This window comes from Oncorhynchus nerka, linkage group LG14 (genome assembly GCF_034236695.1).
Source record: "Oncorhynchus nerka isolate Pitt River linkage group LG14, Oner_Uvic_2.0, whole genome shotgun sequence".
Taxonomy (NCBI): Eukaryota; Metazoa; Chordata; class Actinopteri; order Salmoniformes; family Salmonidae; genus Oncorhynchus; species Oncorhynchus nerka.
Genome location: NC_088409.1, coordinates 70,908,773 through 70,927,493, shown reverse-complemented (window position 1 = coordinate 70,927,493; position 18,721 = coordinate 70,908,773). Strand labels below are relative to the sequence as shown.

The 18,721-nt window shown below is 44.5% G+C and overlaps 1 protein-coding gene and 2 pseudogenes across 1 annotated transcript; all 3 read right to left on the bottom strand.

The window, feature by feature from the left end:
- Positions 1-767: 767 nt before the first annotated feature.
- Positions 768-1,675, bottom strand: LOC115141283 (odorant receptor 131-2-like; annotated as a pseudogene).
- Positions 1,676-6,251: 4,576 nt separating this feature from the next.
- LOC115141282 (odorant receptor 131-2-like) lies at positions 6,252-7,799 on the bottom strand (annotated as a pseudogene).
- Positions 7,800-14,037: 6,238 nt separating this feature from the next.
- LOC115141281 (odorant receptor 131-2-like) lies at positions 14,038-15,085 on the bottom strand. The gene has a single exon (XM_029680028.2). The coding sequence runs from the start codon at positions 15,061-15,063 to the stop codon at positions 14,038-14,040; it is 1,026 nt and encodes a 341-aa protein (XP_029535888.1). The 5' UTR covers positions 15,064-15,085.
- Between the last annotated feature and the right edge of the window lie 3,636 nt (positions 15,086-18,721).

The following is an 18,721-nucleotide window of genomic DNA, read 5'->3' as shown; positions in this document are numbered from 1 at the left end:
GTTTATTTGAATGAGAGTGTGTGCATATGCATGTGTACAAACACCTGCACAGCATCAGCCTCAGGAAAACCGGCATTAGTTGTAAAAACACTGCCACTTAGTGTCATTCAAATATACTTTTATTATGTTTAATTTAGACTTTTTTCACCTTTATCTTTTGACCATCCTTCTCTCTCTCACACAGCAACTCCACTCCAACTTGTCTCCAATTCCACATCCCAACCCTCAGCTTCCCTCAGCCCATCCCGCCTATCTCTGCTGGCCACCCACTTCGTGTTTCTACGCAACACATATCTTTCAACTATGCTATGATGTTTAACATACAATTTCAATCTATCTAATCAAATAGAATCTACATTAACTTTACTTTTACTTCAGTCATTTTCTATTAAGGTATCTTTACTTTTACTCAAGCGTGACAATTTAATACCTTCTTCACCACTGCCAGTGCGGTAACCCAAGCTGCACCTCTTGATAAATGTGGAATTACAGTGACACCTAGTGTACGAGTTTACGGTTTCTGGAAGTCTTTTCAAATTGTGAAGAAATCTTCTCTATCCAAAGCAAGCCTCTCTGTTTCAAGAAAAATGTACAGTTTTGTTAGATAGCAACCAACAAATATAAGTGTTAAAAGACACCTGCTTTATAATGACATTATGGCTGTCATCCAGCCAGGGTTTTACTCTTTTTAACATAAAACAGGCTACTAGTCTGTACAGATTCAAATAAAAACATTGATTTAAGCAGTGGTTCCACTTCGGGAGCAGTTATTTTGACCCTGGGCTTGGTGGCCGGGCCTCTGGGACTGATCCTGTGTTTGTGTGAGCAGCACAGGACAGACTCCCATCTCTCAGGCTGTAGATAATTGGGCTGAGGAAGCGGGGCAGCAAAATGATGTGCTCGGCCAGCCAGCGTGCATACTGATGAGGCTCTCTAAGACCGAGTGGGTGAAGGCGATCATGCACAGCAGCAACTGAAAACCTTGGAGCAGCACTGTATGCATGGCCTTGGTTACCGACGCCCGGTCCTGACGCATCTTCCTGGTCTCCAGCAGGATCCTCATGTAGGTGAACATGATGATGGCCGCCAACACTGCGAAGAACAGCCCGTTGAGCAACACCTTTAACGGTGTCTGGATTGGGGATGAATTAAGGACCAGGGTTTTGCAGAGCACCAGGGTGGAGAGGACGATCACGCCAGGCTGAGGCTCTCCCAGAGAGAAGTCCACAATGGGCAGGATGCAGCTGACCAGCCACAGGCTCAGAATGATGATCCAGATACGGTCAGCGTGCCAGGCAGCTGGACGCTGCAGAGGATAGAAGATGGCCACGTAGCGCTCCAGGGACATAGCTGCCAGGATCAGAGGGGTGTTGTGGAGGTGGAGAAGAAGAGTAGAGGGGCACAGTAGACGATAGCAAACTGCATGTTGCCACGATGAAGAGGAAGAGGAGGACAGAAGAGAGGAGCTGCAGAGTGTCATTGATCAGCATGTAGGCAAACAGGATGTATCAGGAGTTGTCCAGGAATTGTCTGTGGGAGGCGAAGGTGTGCAGCATGACCACAATGCAGTAGAGAAAGATGCAGAAGAAAGGGAACACCACACACACCTTGATTATCACAGACAACTCTTATGTGAGTTGATGGCATTGCCTGGTAGGTCTGTCAGATTCTGCATTTTTCAGTGTGGCCTGCTTGAGGAAAGGTCTATGTCTGCAAATCTGAAATGTTGAGGAAAACAACGCCTTGATATGCACACAGACAATTTCATGACAATATACAGTGCATTCGGAAAGTATTTTTCGTGGTCTGAGAGTAAGCTGGCTGTCATGTACCTTTTACTGAGGAGTGGCTTCTGTCTGGCCACTCTACCATAAAGGTCTGATTGGTGGAGTGCTGCAGAGATGGTTCACCTTCTGGAAGGTTCTCCCATCTCCACAGAGGAACTCTGGAGCTCTATCAGAGTGACCATCAGGTTCTTGTTCACCTCCCAGACCAAGACCCTTCTCCCCCTATTGCTCATTTTGCTGGGCGGCCAGCTCTATGAAGTCTTAATGTTTCCAAACTTCTTCCATGAATGATGGAGGCCACTGTGTTCTTTGGGACCTTCAATGCTGCTGAAATGTTTTGGTACACTTACCCAGATCTGTGCCTCGACACGATCCTGTCTCGGAGCTCTACGGACAATTCCTTTGATCTCATGACTTGGTTTTTGCTGTGACATGCACTGTGGGACCTTATATAGATAGGTGTGTGCCTTTCCAAATCATGTCCAATCAATTTAATTTACTGCAGGTGAACTCCAATCAACTTTAAGAAACATCTCAAGGACAATCAATGGGAACAGGATGCGCCAGAGCTCAATTTCAAGTCTCATAGCAAAGGGTCTGAATACTTACGTAAATATATATATATATTTTTTTAAATCAGGTTTGGGAGGGATGGGTTGTGGACGTTTAATACATATTTCACCATAAACCACTATGACACAAAACATCTCCGGGAAGAGGCATTTCCTTATTCTACAGTTTTTGATAGTCTTGATTTCTCAAGAGATAAATTAATTTCATGCCATTCTCAAAATGCATCATGCTCATAAGTATTGGTCAAGTTCCTTGGTAGCAACAGAAGAGTAGGATATGATGGAGAGAGACAACAGGCAAGACACAGAGACAGCAACAGAAGAATAGGATATGATGGGGAGTGACACCAGAAGAACAAAACAGTCCTTAACAGAAGAGGATAGACAAATGAGACACTAACAAACAAGAACCTGAGACAGCAACAGACAAGACACAAGACAGCAGAAGACAAGACACCGAGAAAGTGACAGAAGAGATGGAGAGGGTTTGATGAGCACAGAGCAGACTATGTCACTTCAAGCGGCTCTATAGATTCTAATTTGTTTTATTTATTTGCCCGAAAACAATTGTTTGCTTTATACACTTTTTCCAAACAGGACAGGAAGAGAGATGAGGATACACGAGACAAGTTAACTGAAAAAGATATAATCTCTCAATGTTCATATCAAAGCGTATCAAATTCATACACTTAGCTGTTAAAATTCCTTATTTTTTATGCCAGGGGAGGATAACCCCAGATCCCTTACTGGCTTTGGGCAAAGCCCAAATGTCTTAAAATCGTAGAAATGCCACTGATCTCACCCTGCATCCCACTGCTGGATTGCCTCTGAAGTTAAGCACGGTCAGTTTTGGTCGGTCCCTCTATGGGAGACCAGATGTAGCTGGAAGTAGTGAAAAATAAATATGGGGAAATAAATCCTGAGGGAAAAACGTGAAGAATTAAAATGGGAAACTTCACATACGTGTCCGAAAACCATGTCTGACTCGTGAAAATTATAACAGCCCAAAAAAGTTAGTGACTTTTTTGTAAGGGAACACACCTGAAAAATGTTGGGGCTGCCTTATATATATATATATATATATATATATATACCCCATATATATATAAAAAAGTTTGAATATCAAAAGAAACCCAACTCGGACGTGTAGAGAAAGAGGACATTATATGAGTAGTAATAATGTAGGACTATAGACATGAAAACATTCCAATAACAGTTGATTATACTCTAACCGGGAAACAGGTTAATTAAGACATGTTAGTGTTTCCCCTACCACTGTAGAGGCCGGGTGGGTTTCTGGCCTAAAGATCAAATCAAGTGCACTTTATGAGAAGCTAGTACAGTAAATATTTGATTTCCTTGCAGGTTTTCTTGGGAGGAACTGGGGTATTTTATTATTCTCCTGATCAAGTCATCATAACATGCAGTGCCTTCGGAAAGTATTCAGACCCCTAGACTTTTTCCACATTTTGTTACGTTACAGCCTTATTCTAAAATTGATTTTTTTTAAACAACTGAGCGATCGACACACAATAACCCATAATGACAAAGCGAAAACTGCATTAAATGCATAAAAAAAATAAAAAAAATACAGTACCTTATTTACATAAGTATTGAGACCCTTTGCTATGAGACTCAATATTGAGCACAGGCGCAGCCTGTTTCCATTGATCATCCTTGAGATGTTTCTCAACTTGATTGGAGCCCACCTGTGTCACACCTTGATCTGTTTAACCTGTCTTTGTGCCTGTCTCCACCCCCCTCCAGGTGTCGCCCATCTTCCCATTATCCCCTGTGTATTTATACCTGTGTTCTCTGTTTGTCTGTTGCCAGTTTGTCTTGTCTTGTCAGGTCTTACCAGCGTTCTCTCCCGCCTTCCTGTTTCTCTAGTTCTGTTTCCTAATTTGCCCGGTTTTGACCATTCTGTCTGCCCTGACCCCGAGCCTGCCTGCTGTCCTTTACCTGCCTGACTTGGACCTGATCACAAACCTCTGCTTGCCCTCAACCTGCCCTTTCCTGCCTCGTGTTTCTAATAAAGCATCTGAGAACTGTACTATCAGCCTCCCGTGTCTGGATCTGGGTCATATCCTGAGGTGCGATAACCTGTGGTAAATTCTATTGATTGGACCTGATTTGGAAAAGCACACGCCTGTCTATAAAGTCCTGCAATTACAGTGCATGTCACAGCAAAAACCAAGTCATGAGGTTGAAGGAATTGTCCATAGAAGCTCAGAGAAAGGATTTTGTCGAGGCACAGATCCTGGGGAGGGTACCAAAATATGTCTGCAGCAATGAAGGTCCCCAAGAACACAGTGGCCTCCATCATTCTTAGATGAAAGAAGTTTGGAATGACCAAGACTCTTCCTAGAGCTGGCTGCCCAGCCAAACTGAGCAATCGGGGGAGAAGGGCCTTGGTCAGGGAGGTGACCAAGAACCCGATGGTCACTCTGACAGAGCTCTAGAGTTCCTCTATGAAGATGGGAGAAACTTCCAGAAGGACAACCATCTCTGCAGCACTCCACCAATCAGGCCTTTATTGTAGAGTGGCCAGACGGAAGTCACTCTTCAGTAAAAGGTAGATGACATCCGCTTGGAGTTTGCCAAAAGGCAGCTAAAGAATCTCAGACCATGAGAAACAAGATTCTCTGGTCTGATGAAACCAAGATGGAACTCTTTGGCCTGAAAGCCAAGCGTCACGTCTAGAGGAAACCTGGCACCATCCCTACGGGGAAGCATGGTGGTGGCAGCATCATGCTGTGGGGATGTTTTTCAGCGGCATGGACTTGGAGACTAGTCAGGATCGAGGGAAAGTTGAACGGAGCAAAGAACAGAGAGATCCTTGATGAAAACCTGCTCCAGAGCGCTCAAGAACTCAGACTGGGGTGAAGGTTCACCTTCCAACAGGACAACGACCCTAAGCACACAATCAAGACAATGCGGGAATGGCTTCGGGATAAGTCTCTGAATGTCCTTGAGGGGCCCAGCCAGAGCCCGGACTTGAACCCCATCGAACATCTCTGGAGAGACCAAAAATAGCTGTGCTGCAATGCTCCCAAACCAAGCTGACAGAGCTTGAGAAGATCCCCAAATACAGGTGTGCCAAGCTTGTAGCATCATACCCAAGAAGACTCAATGCTGTAATTGCTGCCAAAGGTGCTTCAACAAAGTACTGAGTAAACGGTCTAAATGTTAATGTGATATTTAAGTTTTTTGTTTTTAATACATTTTCAAAAATGTCTAAAAACCTGTTTTTGCTTTATCATTAGGAGGTATTGTGTGTAGATTGATGAGGGAAAAAAGCAATTGAATACATTTTAGAATAAGGCTGTAACATAACAACGTGGAAAAAGACAAGGGATCTGAATACTTTCCGAAGGCACTGTACATGGTTTATGACATGGTTTATGACATTTTTTGGGGGGGAAGAACACATTTCACTGCAATGCATATAATTATTGATGCTGTAGACCTAAAAACATACATAAGTGCATTTAACAGAGCTGTGCATATGTACCAAGACATTAACACAGTACGTCATTGTCTGAGGACTTGACAAAGAAAAGTGCATTTCAATACCACAAGATCATGTGATAATTAAATCCAATATGTTGTTACATGCTGTTGCAAATCATGTTTTATATATCCAAATCTGAAACAGTAAAGCCATTATTAATGAGTACATCATGCAATACAACAAAACATCTCTGTTAACCTGTTCCAGTAAGTGATGTCTTTTCATATAATCAGCTATTTAAATATCAACAAATATTATCTTATTCAATCCACAAAATACATAAAAACTTTTCATCACTGTGTGGTGTAAGGGAGTACGTAACTGGTGGCAGGGAAGTCAGGCGCATGAGAGCAAAACTGGGTAATCAACGGAGCAGTTTTATTCATAAAACCACCTGAAACCAGAATAACAAACAAATGGGTACAACACCCGTCGCGCACCAGAGAAAATGTGCACATGCACTTACAATGAACAATTCTGCACAAAGAAATGGGGGGGGAACAGAGGGTTAAATACACAACATGTAACGAGGGAATTGACACCAGGTGTGTGGGAAGACAAGACAAAACAAAATGAAAATGAAAAGTGGATCGATGATGGCTAGAAGACCGGCGACGCCGAGCACCGCCCGAAAAAGGAGAGGTTCCGACTTCGGTGGAAATCGTGACATTAGGCCATAGACAAGTGGACTCAGACATTGTGGGTCCAGAATAAAAACAATGTAATCAAAGTACCTTACATCAATAAAAATTCTGAAATGAATCTGCAAGACAGCCGCCTAGATGAATGGGCATCACAGCTGGATCAGACAGAGGAACAGCTGGATGGCGTGGAGGATCCCCATTTTACGACTTTTAGAGGAAGATTTCATACTGTCTGATGATGCCTCTTTAGCAACTGCTATTATTCTAGCATAGGTAAACACAATGGTGATGGACATGACCAGAAAGTAGAACTGACTTACTGCTGATTTAATGTGACCCTGCCACCTATGTACAACAAGCATCTCCACTGAGCACTGCTTGTCCAGAGTGTAAAAGTCCAGAGGTACTGAGGCAAGGAAGATGGAGACCATTATGATGGACTGTATGGCGCTGATGCTGTGGATGAGTAGGATGCAGTGAATGGCTCTGCGTACAGTGGAGAGCTCTCCATGGCGCAGGGGCATGCAGATGGCCACATACCGCTCCAGGCTCATGGCTGTCAGTGTCAGTGGCGTGGCAAAGGTCAATACACTCATAAACACATGGATGATAATACACACTGCAACTGGCATGGGGACTGCAAAGAAACTAAGTAGGAGCAAGATGTTAGCCACTATTAAGTACAGGCAGTCAGCCAGCAGTGTGTGAGCGAAGAAGATTTAGCGTGTGTTTGTCCTTTTTGAAGACGGTGAAGATGATCAAGCAGATGGCATTCAGGACCTGGACTATTACGACCTGGATTATTACAAACCTCTCATTAAACTGTCACTGACCATTTCTTTTTATGTATTGAGGTTATTTGAATAATGTTCCTAGGGTAGAACGTGGCACTTATTATTGTGAGGATCAACGCTGAAGACAGGAAACAGGTACAGGGAGAACATTTAATAGACAACGGACATGAAACAGGACAGGAACAGCGTCTGGACAGGGGACAAAATAACGACATTAATGTTGACACAGGGAACAAATGGGGGAGCAGACAACAAAGGGAAGTACCCTCCCCTCTAGGGGCGCCACCCGGCGTCCCACCTGGGCGAGCCTGGCGGGCCAGCCGAGGCATGGGTGCTGGACAAGCCTGACGAACCGGCTGAGGCATGGGGGCCTGATGGCCGGCTGCAACATGACGTGGGGTGGGAGCCTGCCGAGCCCACCAGGGGAAGAAAACCTCTCGAGCCGGCGTGGAAGCCCGACGAGCTAGCTGAGGCACCCCCGGTTCCATCGGTGACAGCATCCGGACGTCACCAACAAAAAACAAACCCACCCTGATGCTTCCAATTTTGGTGTCAGCATTCTGTGAGGATCGACACTGGAGACAGGAAGCAGGTACAGGGAGAACATTTAACAGACAACGGACATGAAACAGGACAAGAGACAAAATAACGACATCTATGCTGACACAGGGAACAAACGGGTGAGCAGACAATTATAGACGAGGCAATCAGCAAAGAGGAGTCCAGGTGAGTACTGCTGCACGCAATGATGGCGACAGGTGTGCGTAATGAAGGGCAGCCTGGAGCCCTCGAGCGGGAGCAGGTATGACAATTATAGGCTACTACAGTTGCTAGGCTCATTGTGAGATTATAAATGAGGATACAATCAATATGTTTAGAGTTACATAAGTCATAGCAGAGGTAACATGTATAGTATAAAGCTTGTACTTGTGTGACTATGTGGATTTGAACCTGGGTCTCCTGCTTTTCAAAACACTGTCTTACTCCACTCAGCCAGTCTTCAGTCTTAATAGTTCTGCTGAACCACCCATGTTACACTGAGCACATGGGGCCCGATTCAGACTTGAGATACATAAGTCAGTAATACATGGACATTTATTTTACTTAAGTCTATGTTAAATCAACATATCTCAAGTCTGAATAGGAACTCTACCTTCTCCTGTGTGGAATTTCATTTTTATTTGTAAATGCTTTATTTAGACAGATTATAATTATACCGAGAATACAGAGAAGGAGTGAAAGTGGGAAAGGAATAAAAATCCTGAGTTGTAGGGCAGAAAGAGGGACACATTTATTTGTAATGTGACCCACTCAACCACATCTCCACATGTCAAGTGAGGAGCTTGTGAATCCCATTGAGTTCAAGCCTGGGCACCCATGTCAGAAGACAAATGTTTAGATTAAAGGCAAAATGTGAACTTCAAACATTGTGCTGCCGCACTGTTCAGAATTCCCCCAGTCTGGGGCATAAAGGTGGAGAAAGGAAATTCATGTTAGGAGTGCCCTCTGCATAACTCTATGATGAAATGGGGAAACCAACCTGGTCACAGAGCGAAACGTATTATAATTTACAAAATCCGTACCACTTTATTTAGTATGATATGTTACTTTACGAATCATACTAAATATAATAGTGGTTGTACAATACAATTGAAATTGTAAGACGTATAGTATCCTACGTTTTGATCACATTTGACCCATTTAGTATGATATACAGTGGCAAGAAATGTATGGATTTCTGCATAAATTGGTCATAAAATTTTATCTGATCTTCATCTAAGTCACAACAACAGACAAACACAGTCTGCTTAAACTAATAACACACAAACAATATGTTTTCATGTCTTTATTGAACACACCGTGTAAACATTCACAGTGTAGGGTGGTTAAGTATGTGAAGCCTTGGATTTAATAACTGGTTGACCCTCCTTTGGCAGCAATAAACTCAACCAAACATTTTCTGTACATTTACATTTACATTTAAGTCATTTAGCAGACGCTCTTATCCAGAGCGACTTACAAATTAGTTGCAGATCAGACCTGCACAATGGTCAGGGAGAATTTTGGACCGTTCATCTTCACAAAACTGTTTCAATTCAGCAATATTCTTAGGATGACTGGTGTGAACCGCTCTCGAGGTCATGCCACAGAATTTAAAATCGGGTTGAGGTCAGGACTCTGACTGGGCCACTCCAGAAGGTGTATTTTCTTCTGTTGTTGATTTACTTCTGTGTTTTGGGTTGTTGTCCTTGTCACGTTCTGACCTTAGTTCTGTTATTATATCTTTGTTTTAGTATGGTCAGGGCGTGAGTTGGGTGGGCAGTCTATGTTTGTTTTTCTATGTTGGTTTTTGAGTTCGGCCTAGTATGGTTCTCAATCAGAGGCAGCTGTCAATTGTTGTCCCTGATTGAGAATCATACTTAGGCAGCCTGTTTTCCCACTGTGGGTTGTGGGTAGTTGTTTTCTGTTTTGTGTGTTTGCACCTTACAGGAGTGTTTCGTTCACTCTCTTTTTTGTTTTGTTATTCAGTGTTCAGTTGATTTATTAAATATTAACATGGACACATACCACTCTGCGCATTGGTCCGATCTTGACTACTCTTCCTCAGATGACGAGGAGAATCGTTACAGAACTACCCACCACCAAAGGACCAAGCAGCATGGTGAAAAGGAGGAATGGACATGGGAGGACATCTTGAATGGCAAGGGATCCTACACATGGGAGGAGATCCTGGCTGGAAGGGATCGCCTCCCATGGGAACAGCTGGAGGCAGCCAGGAGAGCGGAGGCAGCAGGAAAAGGGAACCAGCGATACCAGGGAACATGGCTGGCAAGGAAACCCAAGGAATTTCTTGGGAGGAGGCACACAGGGAGTGTGGCAGAGTCAGGAGTCAGACCTGAGCCAACTCCCCGTGCTTACCGTAAGGAGCCAAGGATGGAACCAGAGCCGGTCAGGGCGTAATTGGAGGTGAGCGAAGGGAGCGAAGCAGAGACAGTGAAGGAGTTGATGGGGAGATTGGAGGAGAGAGTTATGAGGGAGTTGCTGTGTTGGTGCATGAGGCACGACATCCGCCCGACAGAGCGTGTCTGGAATTTGATGTCACCTGAGTCAGCTCTCCATACTCGTCCTGAGGTGCGTGCTAGCCGTCTGGTGAAGACTGTGCCAGCCCCACGCACCAGGCCTCCTGTGCGCCTCCCTAGCCCTGCACGTCCTGTGCCAGCTCAGCGCTACAGCTCTCCAAGCCATGCTTACCGTGGCGGGCGTCGTACTGGTCAGGCACCATGTTATGCGGTGGAGCGCACGGTGTCCCCAGTACGCGTGCTTAGCCCGGTGCGCTACATCCCGGCTCCCCGCATCTGCCGGGCTAGGGTGAGGATCCAGCCAGGGCGGATGGTGCCAGCCCTGCTCTCCAGACAGCCAGTGCGTCTCCTCGGGCCAGGATATCCTGTGCCGGCGCTGTGCACTGTGTCTCCCGTGTGTCTGCACAGCCCAGTGCGTCCTGTGCATGCGCCCCGCACGTGCCGGGCTAGAGTCACCATCCAGCCAGGACTGGTTGTGCAGGCCATTAGCTCGAGACCTCCAGTGCGCCTCCACGGCCCTGTGTATCCGGTGCCTCCTCCACGCACCAGCCCTCCGGTGGCAGCCCCCTGCACCAGGCTGTCGCTCTGTCTCCTCCCTACAGGTGCTCCCCACCTGTCCAGCACTGCCAGAGCCCTCCTCCTGCCCAGCGCTGCCGGAGTCACCCACCTGTCCGGCGCTGCCGGAGTCTCCCGCCTGTCCGGCGCTGCCGGAGTCTCCCGCCTGTCCGGAGCTGCCGGAGTCTCCCGCCTGTCCGGCGCTGCCGGAGTCATACTTCACTCCGGCGCTGCCGGAATCTCCCGTTCATTCGGGACCCATTGCTAGGGTCCCCAGTCTGAGGTCGGCGGCGAGGGTCGCCGCTCTAAAGAGGCCACGGAGGCGGGCTAAGAGGCGGACAAGGACTATGGTGAAGTGGGGTCCACGTCCCACTGAACTTTCTCCATTTATAGACAATTTGTCTTACCGTGGACTGATGAACATCAAGGCTTTTATTCGGGAATTAAGTCAAGGTCAGAATACGGCGTATCAGACACACCTGGCCACGCCTTCCTTTATTTGATCTCCACCCCAAACGAATAGCAGCTGAATAGCATGCTATTCTCATGCTTAAGTTCAAGGTCAGAATACTCATAGAGAGAACGGAATAAAAACGGAATTACTTTCCATTTAAACTCAGGTCGGAATGAGGCCCAATGTGATTTCATTCCTCTGTGACCAAGAGAAAGTGGTCTTGTTTAAATTCTATGAAATTGCTCAGCATTATTTTATGTTAAGAGCCGTAAATCCGGTTGGGAATATCACAGAAAGATGAAACCACAACTGTTGGATTTGCAGAACTGTCACATTTCAATTGCCGTCTCCCAGTCTGGGCTCCATCACTCAGAGGGAGAGCAAATCGATTCTTTGTCTGGATAGGCCAGAAAATGTGACAATTCAAGTCAGCTCCACTGAGAGAGTGGTAGCAGAGAGCTGACAAATAGGACTTTCTGTATGACTTCCACAGAGCACTTTGTACACCAGAATTTCAGTTGGAACCAGTCCAGAACCACTCAAAGTCCCCCGTAAGGGATGAAAATACACATGCTTTATAATGATATAATGTTTGTCATTCAGCCAGGGTTGGACTCTTTTGATATATTTTAATTGACTAATATACAAAAGGTTGAGGTTGTGCATTACAATAGGTAGCATATCTAGGCTTCTAGTCTGTACAGACTCAAATAAAGTCATTGACTTGACCAGTGGCTCTGCTTGTGTACCAGTTCATTTGAGCCTGGGCTTGGTGGCCGGGGCTCTGGGGCTGATCCTGACCCTGTGTCTGTGTGAGCAGCGCAGGACATCTCCCCTCATGTAGCCCCTCAGGCACCAAGTGGGGATATCAGTTATAATGACAAGGTGTGTTTTTAAAAGGGACATAACATTTGGTGTTCTCTTGTGCTTCATCACTGTAGACTAGATTCAGCCACACGGACTGCAAGAGCTTGATAAATGTAAACGCCACCAAAGGGTTTGCCATAACAGCTGATGGTCCATTGTACACCTCACTGTGCAAGTCTGAAACCTTTGCAGTTATAAGTTAGAGAGAATACTTCACTCTAAGGTAATACCATGATAGATGGACAAGGGCGAGACAACCATGCAATGATATATGCATGAGGCTTTCCATGGAAATCAACCTGCCCCTAGAATGCATTTTGAGTTCATGATAGGCTAATAGTATATTTAATGAATTACTAATGTTAAGTTCCTTCCAGTTCCTTCTAGTTACCTAGAAGATAATAGTATCATGAAATTGTATGTAGCGGAATATAATAAAGGTAAAAAGTAAAAGTATCAATCATTTCACATTCTTTATATTAAGCAAACCAGACTGTATGATTTCCTTGTTATTTTAATTTACGGATAGTGAGGGGCACACTCCAACACAGAGACATCATTTACAAACAGTGAGTGAGTCCGCTCTAGGAATGTAGTGGAGCAAAACTAAAAGTTGTCAAAAAGATAAATAGTAAATTACAGATAACCCAAAAACTACTTAAGTAGTACTTTAAAGTATTTTACTTAAGTACTTTACACCACTGTATCTATCCAACTGTCACTCACCTTTTGATGTCTTCAAAGTCTCTCCGAATCATGTTCGATATAAGTTTCTAAATTATCAATAAGTTGGCTTTCAACATTCATGGCTTGTTTGACGTTCAATAAGGACGTATATATCTCACCAAAGATAATGGAATCGAATTGATTGTAACACAGACTTTGTAAATGGATTTGAAATAATATAGCATTTTGCACGCACATTATGTCCTGGATGAAGTTTCAAATGTAAATGTTGCCTAAACTTGCTGCAGATTTTGGTCGACTCTAATCGCCATCGTGGTCTTGCTGTAAAATCATGACATTTATGTCAGTTTCTTAAATTGACTCAAAACTGTCCTACTTTAGGAAAGCTGCGCTTGACCGGTCCTGCCATTCTGTGTGATTCTCCCTCAATGTTCTATCTCAGCAGAGTACGAGCCGCTCTGACAGCTGAGATATGAGCAGTCATTACTTCACATCATCTGTCATCAGGAGGAATGTTTGAGAACGCTTGTTAATTTATTAATAACAATCTCATACATGAAGTTGCATGATTAATGAACATTCATGTTACAGTAGGTAGGTATAGTAATTTGGAAAACTGGTTTTGCTCCAACTTTATAGCAACAGTTTGCACTTTGGAATTATAATGTGTTAATGTGCTCAGTCCCTCCTCCTTTCCACTCTACGTATATTAGTCTCATTAAATGGTTTTATAATAACTCTCTGAATATCAAATAATCTAACCCTTATTGCTTTCAATATCAATCTTTTTATTTTGCCAAAGAAACTGCAAGTCTTCCTATGGGCGCACATTCATCTAGCCCGGTGGCTCAAGTTACAGTATCTGTGCACCAGCAACATGTCCACAACTTGACAAGTTTGGAATAATAATGACATCTGGTGTTCCAGTTTACTGTAAAGCAACCTTCTCAATGCCAAAGTAAGCTTCTGTGTTTGAAGAAAACGTTTTTTTAAAGACACCCCTTTCATCCAGCCAGGGTTTTACTCTTTTGAGATATTTTAATTGACTAATATACAGATTGGCCGGGGCTCTGGGGCTGACCCTTACCCAGTGTCTGTGTGGTGGCCGGGGCTCTGGGGCTGACCCTGACCCAGTGTCTGTGTGGTGGCCGGGGCTCTGGGGCTGACCCTGACTTTGACACTGAACCTGTGTTTGTGTGAGCAGCACAGTACATCTCTCATCACGTAGCACCTCAAGCTCTCATCTCTCAGGCCATAGATGAGCGGGCTAAGGAAGCGCGGCAGCAGTATGAAGCAGAAGTAGATGAAGAAGGAGATGTCCTCGGCCAGCAAGCCGGCGTACACACTGATGAGACTCTCTGTGACCGGTTGGGTGAAGGAGATCATGCACAGAAGTAGCTGAAAGCCGTGGAGCAGCACTGTATGCATGGCCTTGGCCACCGACGCCCGGTCCTGACGCATCTTCCTGGTCTCCAGCAGGATCCTCATGTATGTGAACATGATGATGGCCAATACCACAGCGAAGAACAGCCCATTCAGGGACATCTTAAACAGTGTCTGGACAGGGGACGAGTTGAGGACCATGGTTCTGCAGAGCACCGGGGTGGAGAGGACATTCACGCCAGGCTGAGGCTTTCCCAGAGAGAAGTCCACAATGGGCAGGATGCAGCTGACCAGCCACAGGCTCAGGATGATGATCCAGATACGGTCAGCGTGCCAGGCAGCTGGACGCTGCAGAGGATAGAAGATGGCCACGTAGCGCTCCAGGGACATAGCTGCCAGGATCAGAGGGGTGTTGTGGAAGGTGGAGGTGGAGAAGAAGAGTAGAGGGGCACAGTAGACGATAGCAAACTTCACGTTGCCAACAATGAAGAGGAAGAGGAGGACAGAGGAGAGGAGCTGCAGAGTGTCATTGATCAGCATGTAGGCAAACAGGATGTATCGGGAGTTGTCCAGGAATTGTCTGTGGGAGGCGAAGGTGTGCAGCATGACCACAATGCAGTAGAGAAAGATGCAGAAGAAAGGGATCACCACACACACCTTGATTATCACAGACAGACTCTTCTGTGAGTTGATGGCATTGCCTGGAAGGTCGGTCAGATTCTGCATTTTTCAGTGTGGCCTGCTTGAGGAATGGTCATTGTTTTCAAATCTGAAATGTTGAAGAAAACAAAGACTTGATATACACACAGAACAACAATGCATGACAATATACTGGATCCCAAAGATAAATAAGAAGTCATGAACTAACCTCAACTTGTCCTCTGATGGAGAACGTAAAGGTTTGGGAGGGATGGGTTATGGATTTTTATACATTTTTCTCCATAGCACCACCATGATGCAAGACAGAGGCATTCCCTTTTTCCAAATATCTCAAGGGATAAATTAATTTCATGCCATTGTCATAATGTTCATAATTATTGCTTATTCCTCAACAGAAAAAAGGTCTCGTGTTTAACTTTTACTTAGGGAACTCATTAGAAGTAATAATAACATAGTATAGTCATTAAATTGATGCTTTGAGCAATTATATGGCCCATGCAAGAAGCAAGAACCTTGCTCCATCCAACTTAGCTAACAGAGCCATCTTCACTCAGTTTAAGTCATTTGTGCAAAATCATATACATTGTCTTCAGAAAGTATTTACACCAGTTGACTTTTTTGATATTTTGTTGTGTTATAGCCTGAATTAAACATTTATTCCATTTAGATTTTGTGTCACTGGTTTACACACAATACCACATCATTTCAAAGTGTAATTCTGATTTTCACATTTTCTACAAATGAATAGAATTGAAAGCCGATATGTCTTGAGTCAATAAGTATTCAACTCCTTTGTTATGGCAAGCCTAAATAAGTTCAGGAGTAAAAATGTACTTAACAAGTCACATAATACGTTTCATGGACTCACTCAGTATGCAATAATAGTGTAACATGTTTTTTTAATAACTTACTCTTCTCTTTGCCCTACACATACAATTATCAGTTGAGCAGGGAACACAGATTTAACCACAAAGACCAGGGAGGTTTTCCAATGCCTTGCAAAAGGAACCATTGTTAGATGGGTGAAAACAATAATAAAAAGCTGACATTGAATATCCATTTGAGCATGGTGAAGTTATTAATTACACTTTGGAAGGTGTATCAATACACTCAGCCTGTACAGAATAAAAAATATTCCAAAACATGCTCATGTAAGTAAAACTGCGGAAAAAATTGCTAAGAAAAAAACTTTATGTCCTGAACAGTGATGATCCGCCAAATCAAATCAAATTTTATTTGTCACATACACATGGTTAGCAGATGTTAATGCGAGTGTAGCGAAATGCTTGTGCTTCTAGTTCCGACAATGCAGTAATAACCAACAAGTAATCTAGCTAACAATTCCAAAACTACTACCTTATAGACACAAGTGTAAGGGGATAAAGAATATGTACATAAAGATATGAGTGAGTGATGGTACAGAGCGGCATAGGCAAGATACAGTAGATGGTATTGAGTGCAGTATATACATATGAGATGAGTATGTAAACAAAGTGGCATAGTTAAAGTGGCTAGTGATACATGTATTACATAAAGATGCAGTAGATGATATAGAGTACAGTATATACATATACATATGAGATGAATAACGTAGGGTATGTAAACATTATATTAGGTAGCATTGTTTAAAGTGGCTAGTGATATATTTTACATAATTTCCCATCAATTCCCATTATTAAAGTGGCTGGAGTTGAGTCAGTGTGTTGGCAGCAGCCACTCAATGTTAGTGGTGGCTGTTTAACAGTCTGATGGCCTTGAGATAGAAGCTGTTTTTCAGTCTCTCGGTCCCAGCTTTGATGCACCTGTACTGACCTCGCCTTCTGGATGATAGCGGGGTGAACAGGCAGTGGCTCGGGTGGTTGTTGTCCTTGATGATCTTTATGGCCTTCCTGTGACATCGGGTGGTGTAGGTGTCCTGGAGGGCAGGTAGTTTGCCCCCGGTGATGCGTTGTGCAGACCTCACTACCCTCTGGAGAGCCTTACGGTTGTGGGCGGAGCAGTTGCCGTACCAGGCGGTGATACAGCCCGACAGGATGCTCTTGATTGTGCATCTGTAGAAGTTTGTGAGTGCTTTTGGTGAAAGCTGCGCCTTCTTCACGATGCTGTCTGTGTGGGTGGACCAATTCAGTTTGTCTGTGATGTGTATGCCGAGGAACTTAAAACTTACTACCCTCTCCACTACTGTTCCATCAATGTGGATAGGGGGTGTTCCCTCTGCTGTTTCCTGAAGTCCACAATCATCTCCTTAGTTTTGTTGACGTTGAGTGTGAGGTTATTTTCCTGATACCACACTCCGAGGGCCCTCACCTCCTCCCTGTAGGCCGTCTCGTCGTTGTTGGTAATCAAGCCTACCACTGTTGTGTCGTCCGCAGACTTGATGATTGAGTTGGAGGGTGAACAGGGAGTACAGGAGAGGGCTCAGAACGCACCCTTGTGGGGCCCCAGTGTTGAGGATCAGCGGGGTGGAAATGTTGTTGCCTACCCTCACCACCTGGGGGCGGCCCGTCAGGAAGTCCAGTACCCAGTTGCACAGGGCGGGGTCTCTCGAGCTTGATGACGAGCTTGGAGGGCACTATGGTGTTGAATGCCGAGCTGTAGTCGATGAACAGCATTCTCACATAGGTATTCCTCTTGTCCAGATGGGTTAGGGCAGTGTGCAGTGTGGTTGAGATTGCATTGTCTGTGGACCTATTTGGGCGGTAAGCAAATTGGAGTGGGTCTAGGGTGTCAGGTAGGGTGGAGGTGATATGGTCCTTGACTAGTCTCTCCAAAGCACTTCATGATGACGGAAGTGAGTGCTACGGGGCGGTAGTCGTTTAGCTCAGTTACCTTAGCTTTCTTGGGAACAGGAACAATGGTGGCCCTCTTGAAGCATGTGGGAACAACAGACTGGGATAGGGATTGATTGAATATGTCCGTAAACACACCAGCCAGCTGGTCTGCGCATGCTCTGAGGGCGCGGCTGGGGATGCCGTCTGGGCCTGCAGCCTTGCGAGGGTTGACACGTTTAAATGTTTTCCTCACGTCGGCTGCAGTGAAGGAGAGTCCGCCATTCAGGACAGGTGGGGCAGAGCAAATAAAAAAATGTTTTGCATGTTATTTTGACATTAATATCTCTCACATATCCGTTTTCAAACAATGTAATAAAATAGATTTTTAATAATTGAGTTAATAAAGCCTCCATACAAACATGGTCTCTCTTTTGCTTTCTTGAGTAAGGCAGCTCCAAAATGCAGGTGTTTCAGCCTGGCTCAGTGCTTTCTATGGTGGTGGGACCAAATACGAAGCGTAGGGGTTGGTAATGTTCTCTAGTTGCACCGTGATTGGCTCAGTGTTCTGTCACTCATGGGGACACTACATCACTGCCAAATTTAAGGGTAGAGCTCGAAAATTCAAGCCCCTTGGGTGCTGCCATAGAGTTACATTAGAAGTTCCATTCCAAAAAGACTCAAGGTCATTGGCCACAGATAAAATGACGTCAAATCATGTTACATGTAGAGTAGCTATGACTGGACTGATCATGTCAACATCATACTTTCAAAATCTTAGCTAGCAGTCATCATTATTAATCAAGTCGACAATCTACTGGAAAATCTTTTAAAATCCTTGTCAAATGAGGATAAATAATGAAGAGAAATTATAGATAAAATTCGGGAACTAATTCGGAACTGGGAAATCTGTCTTCTGTGAGTTCAAGACAAATGGGAACTCGGGGAAAAAACGA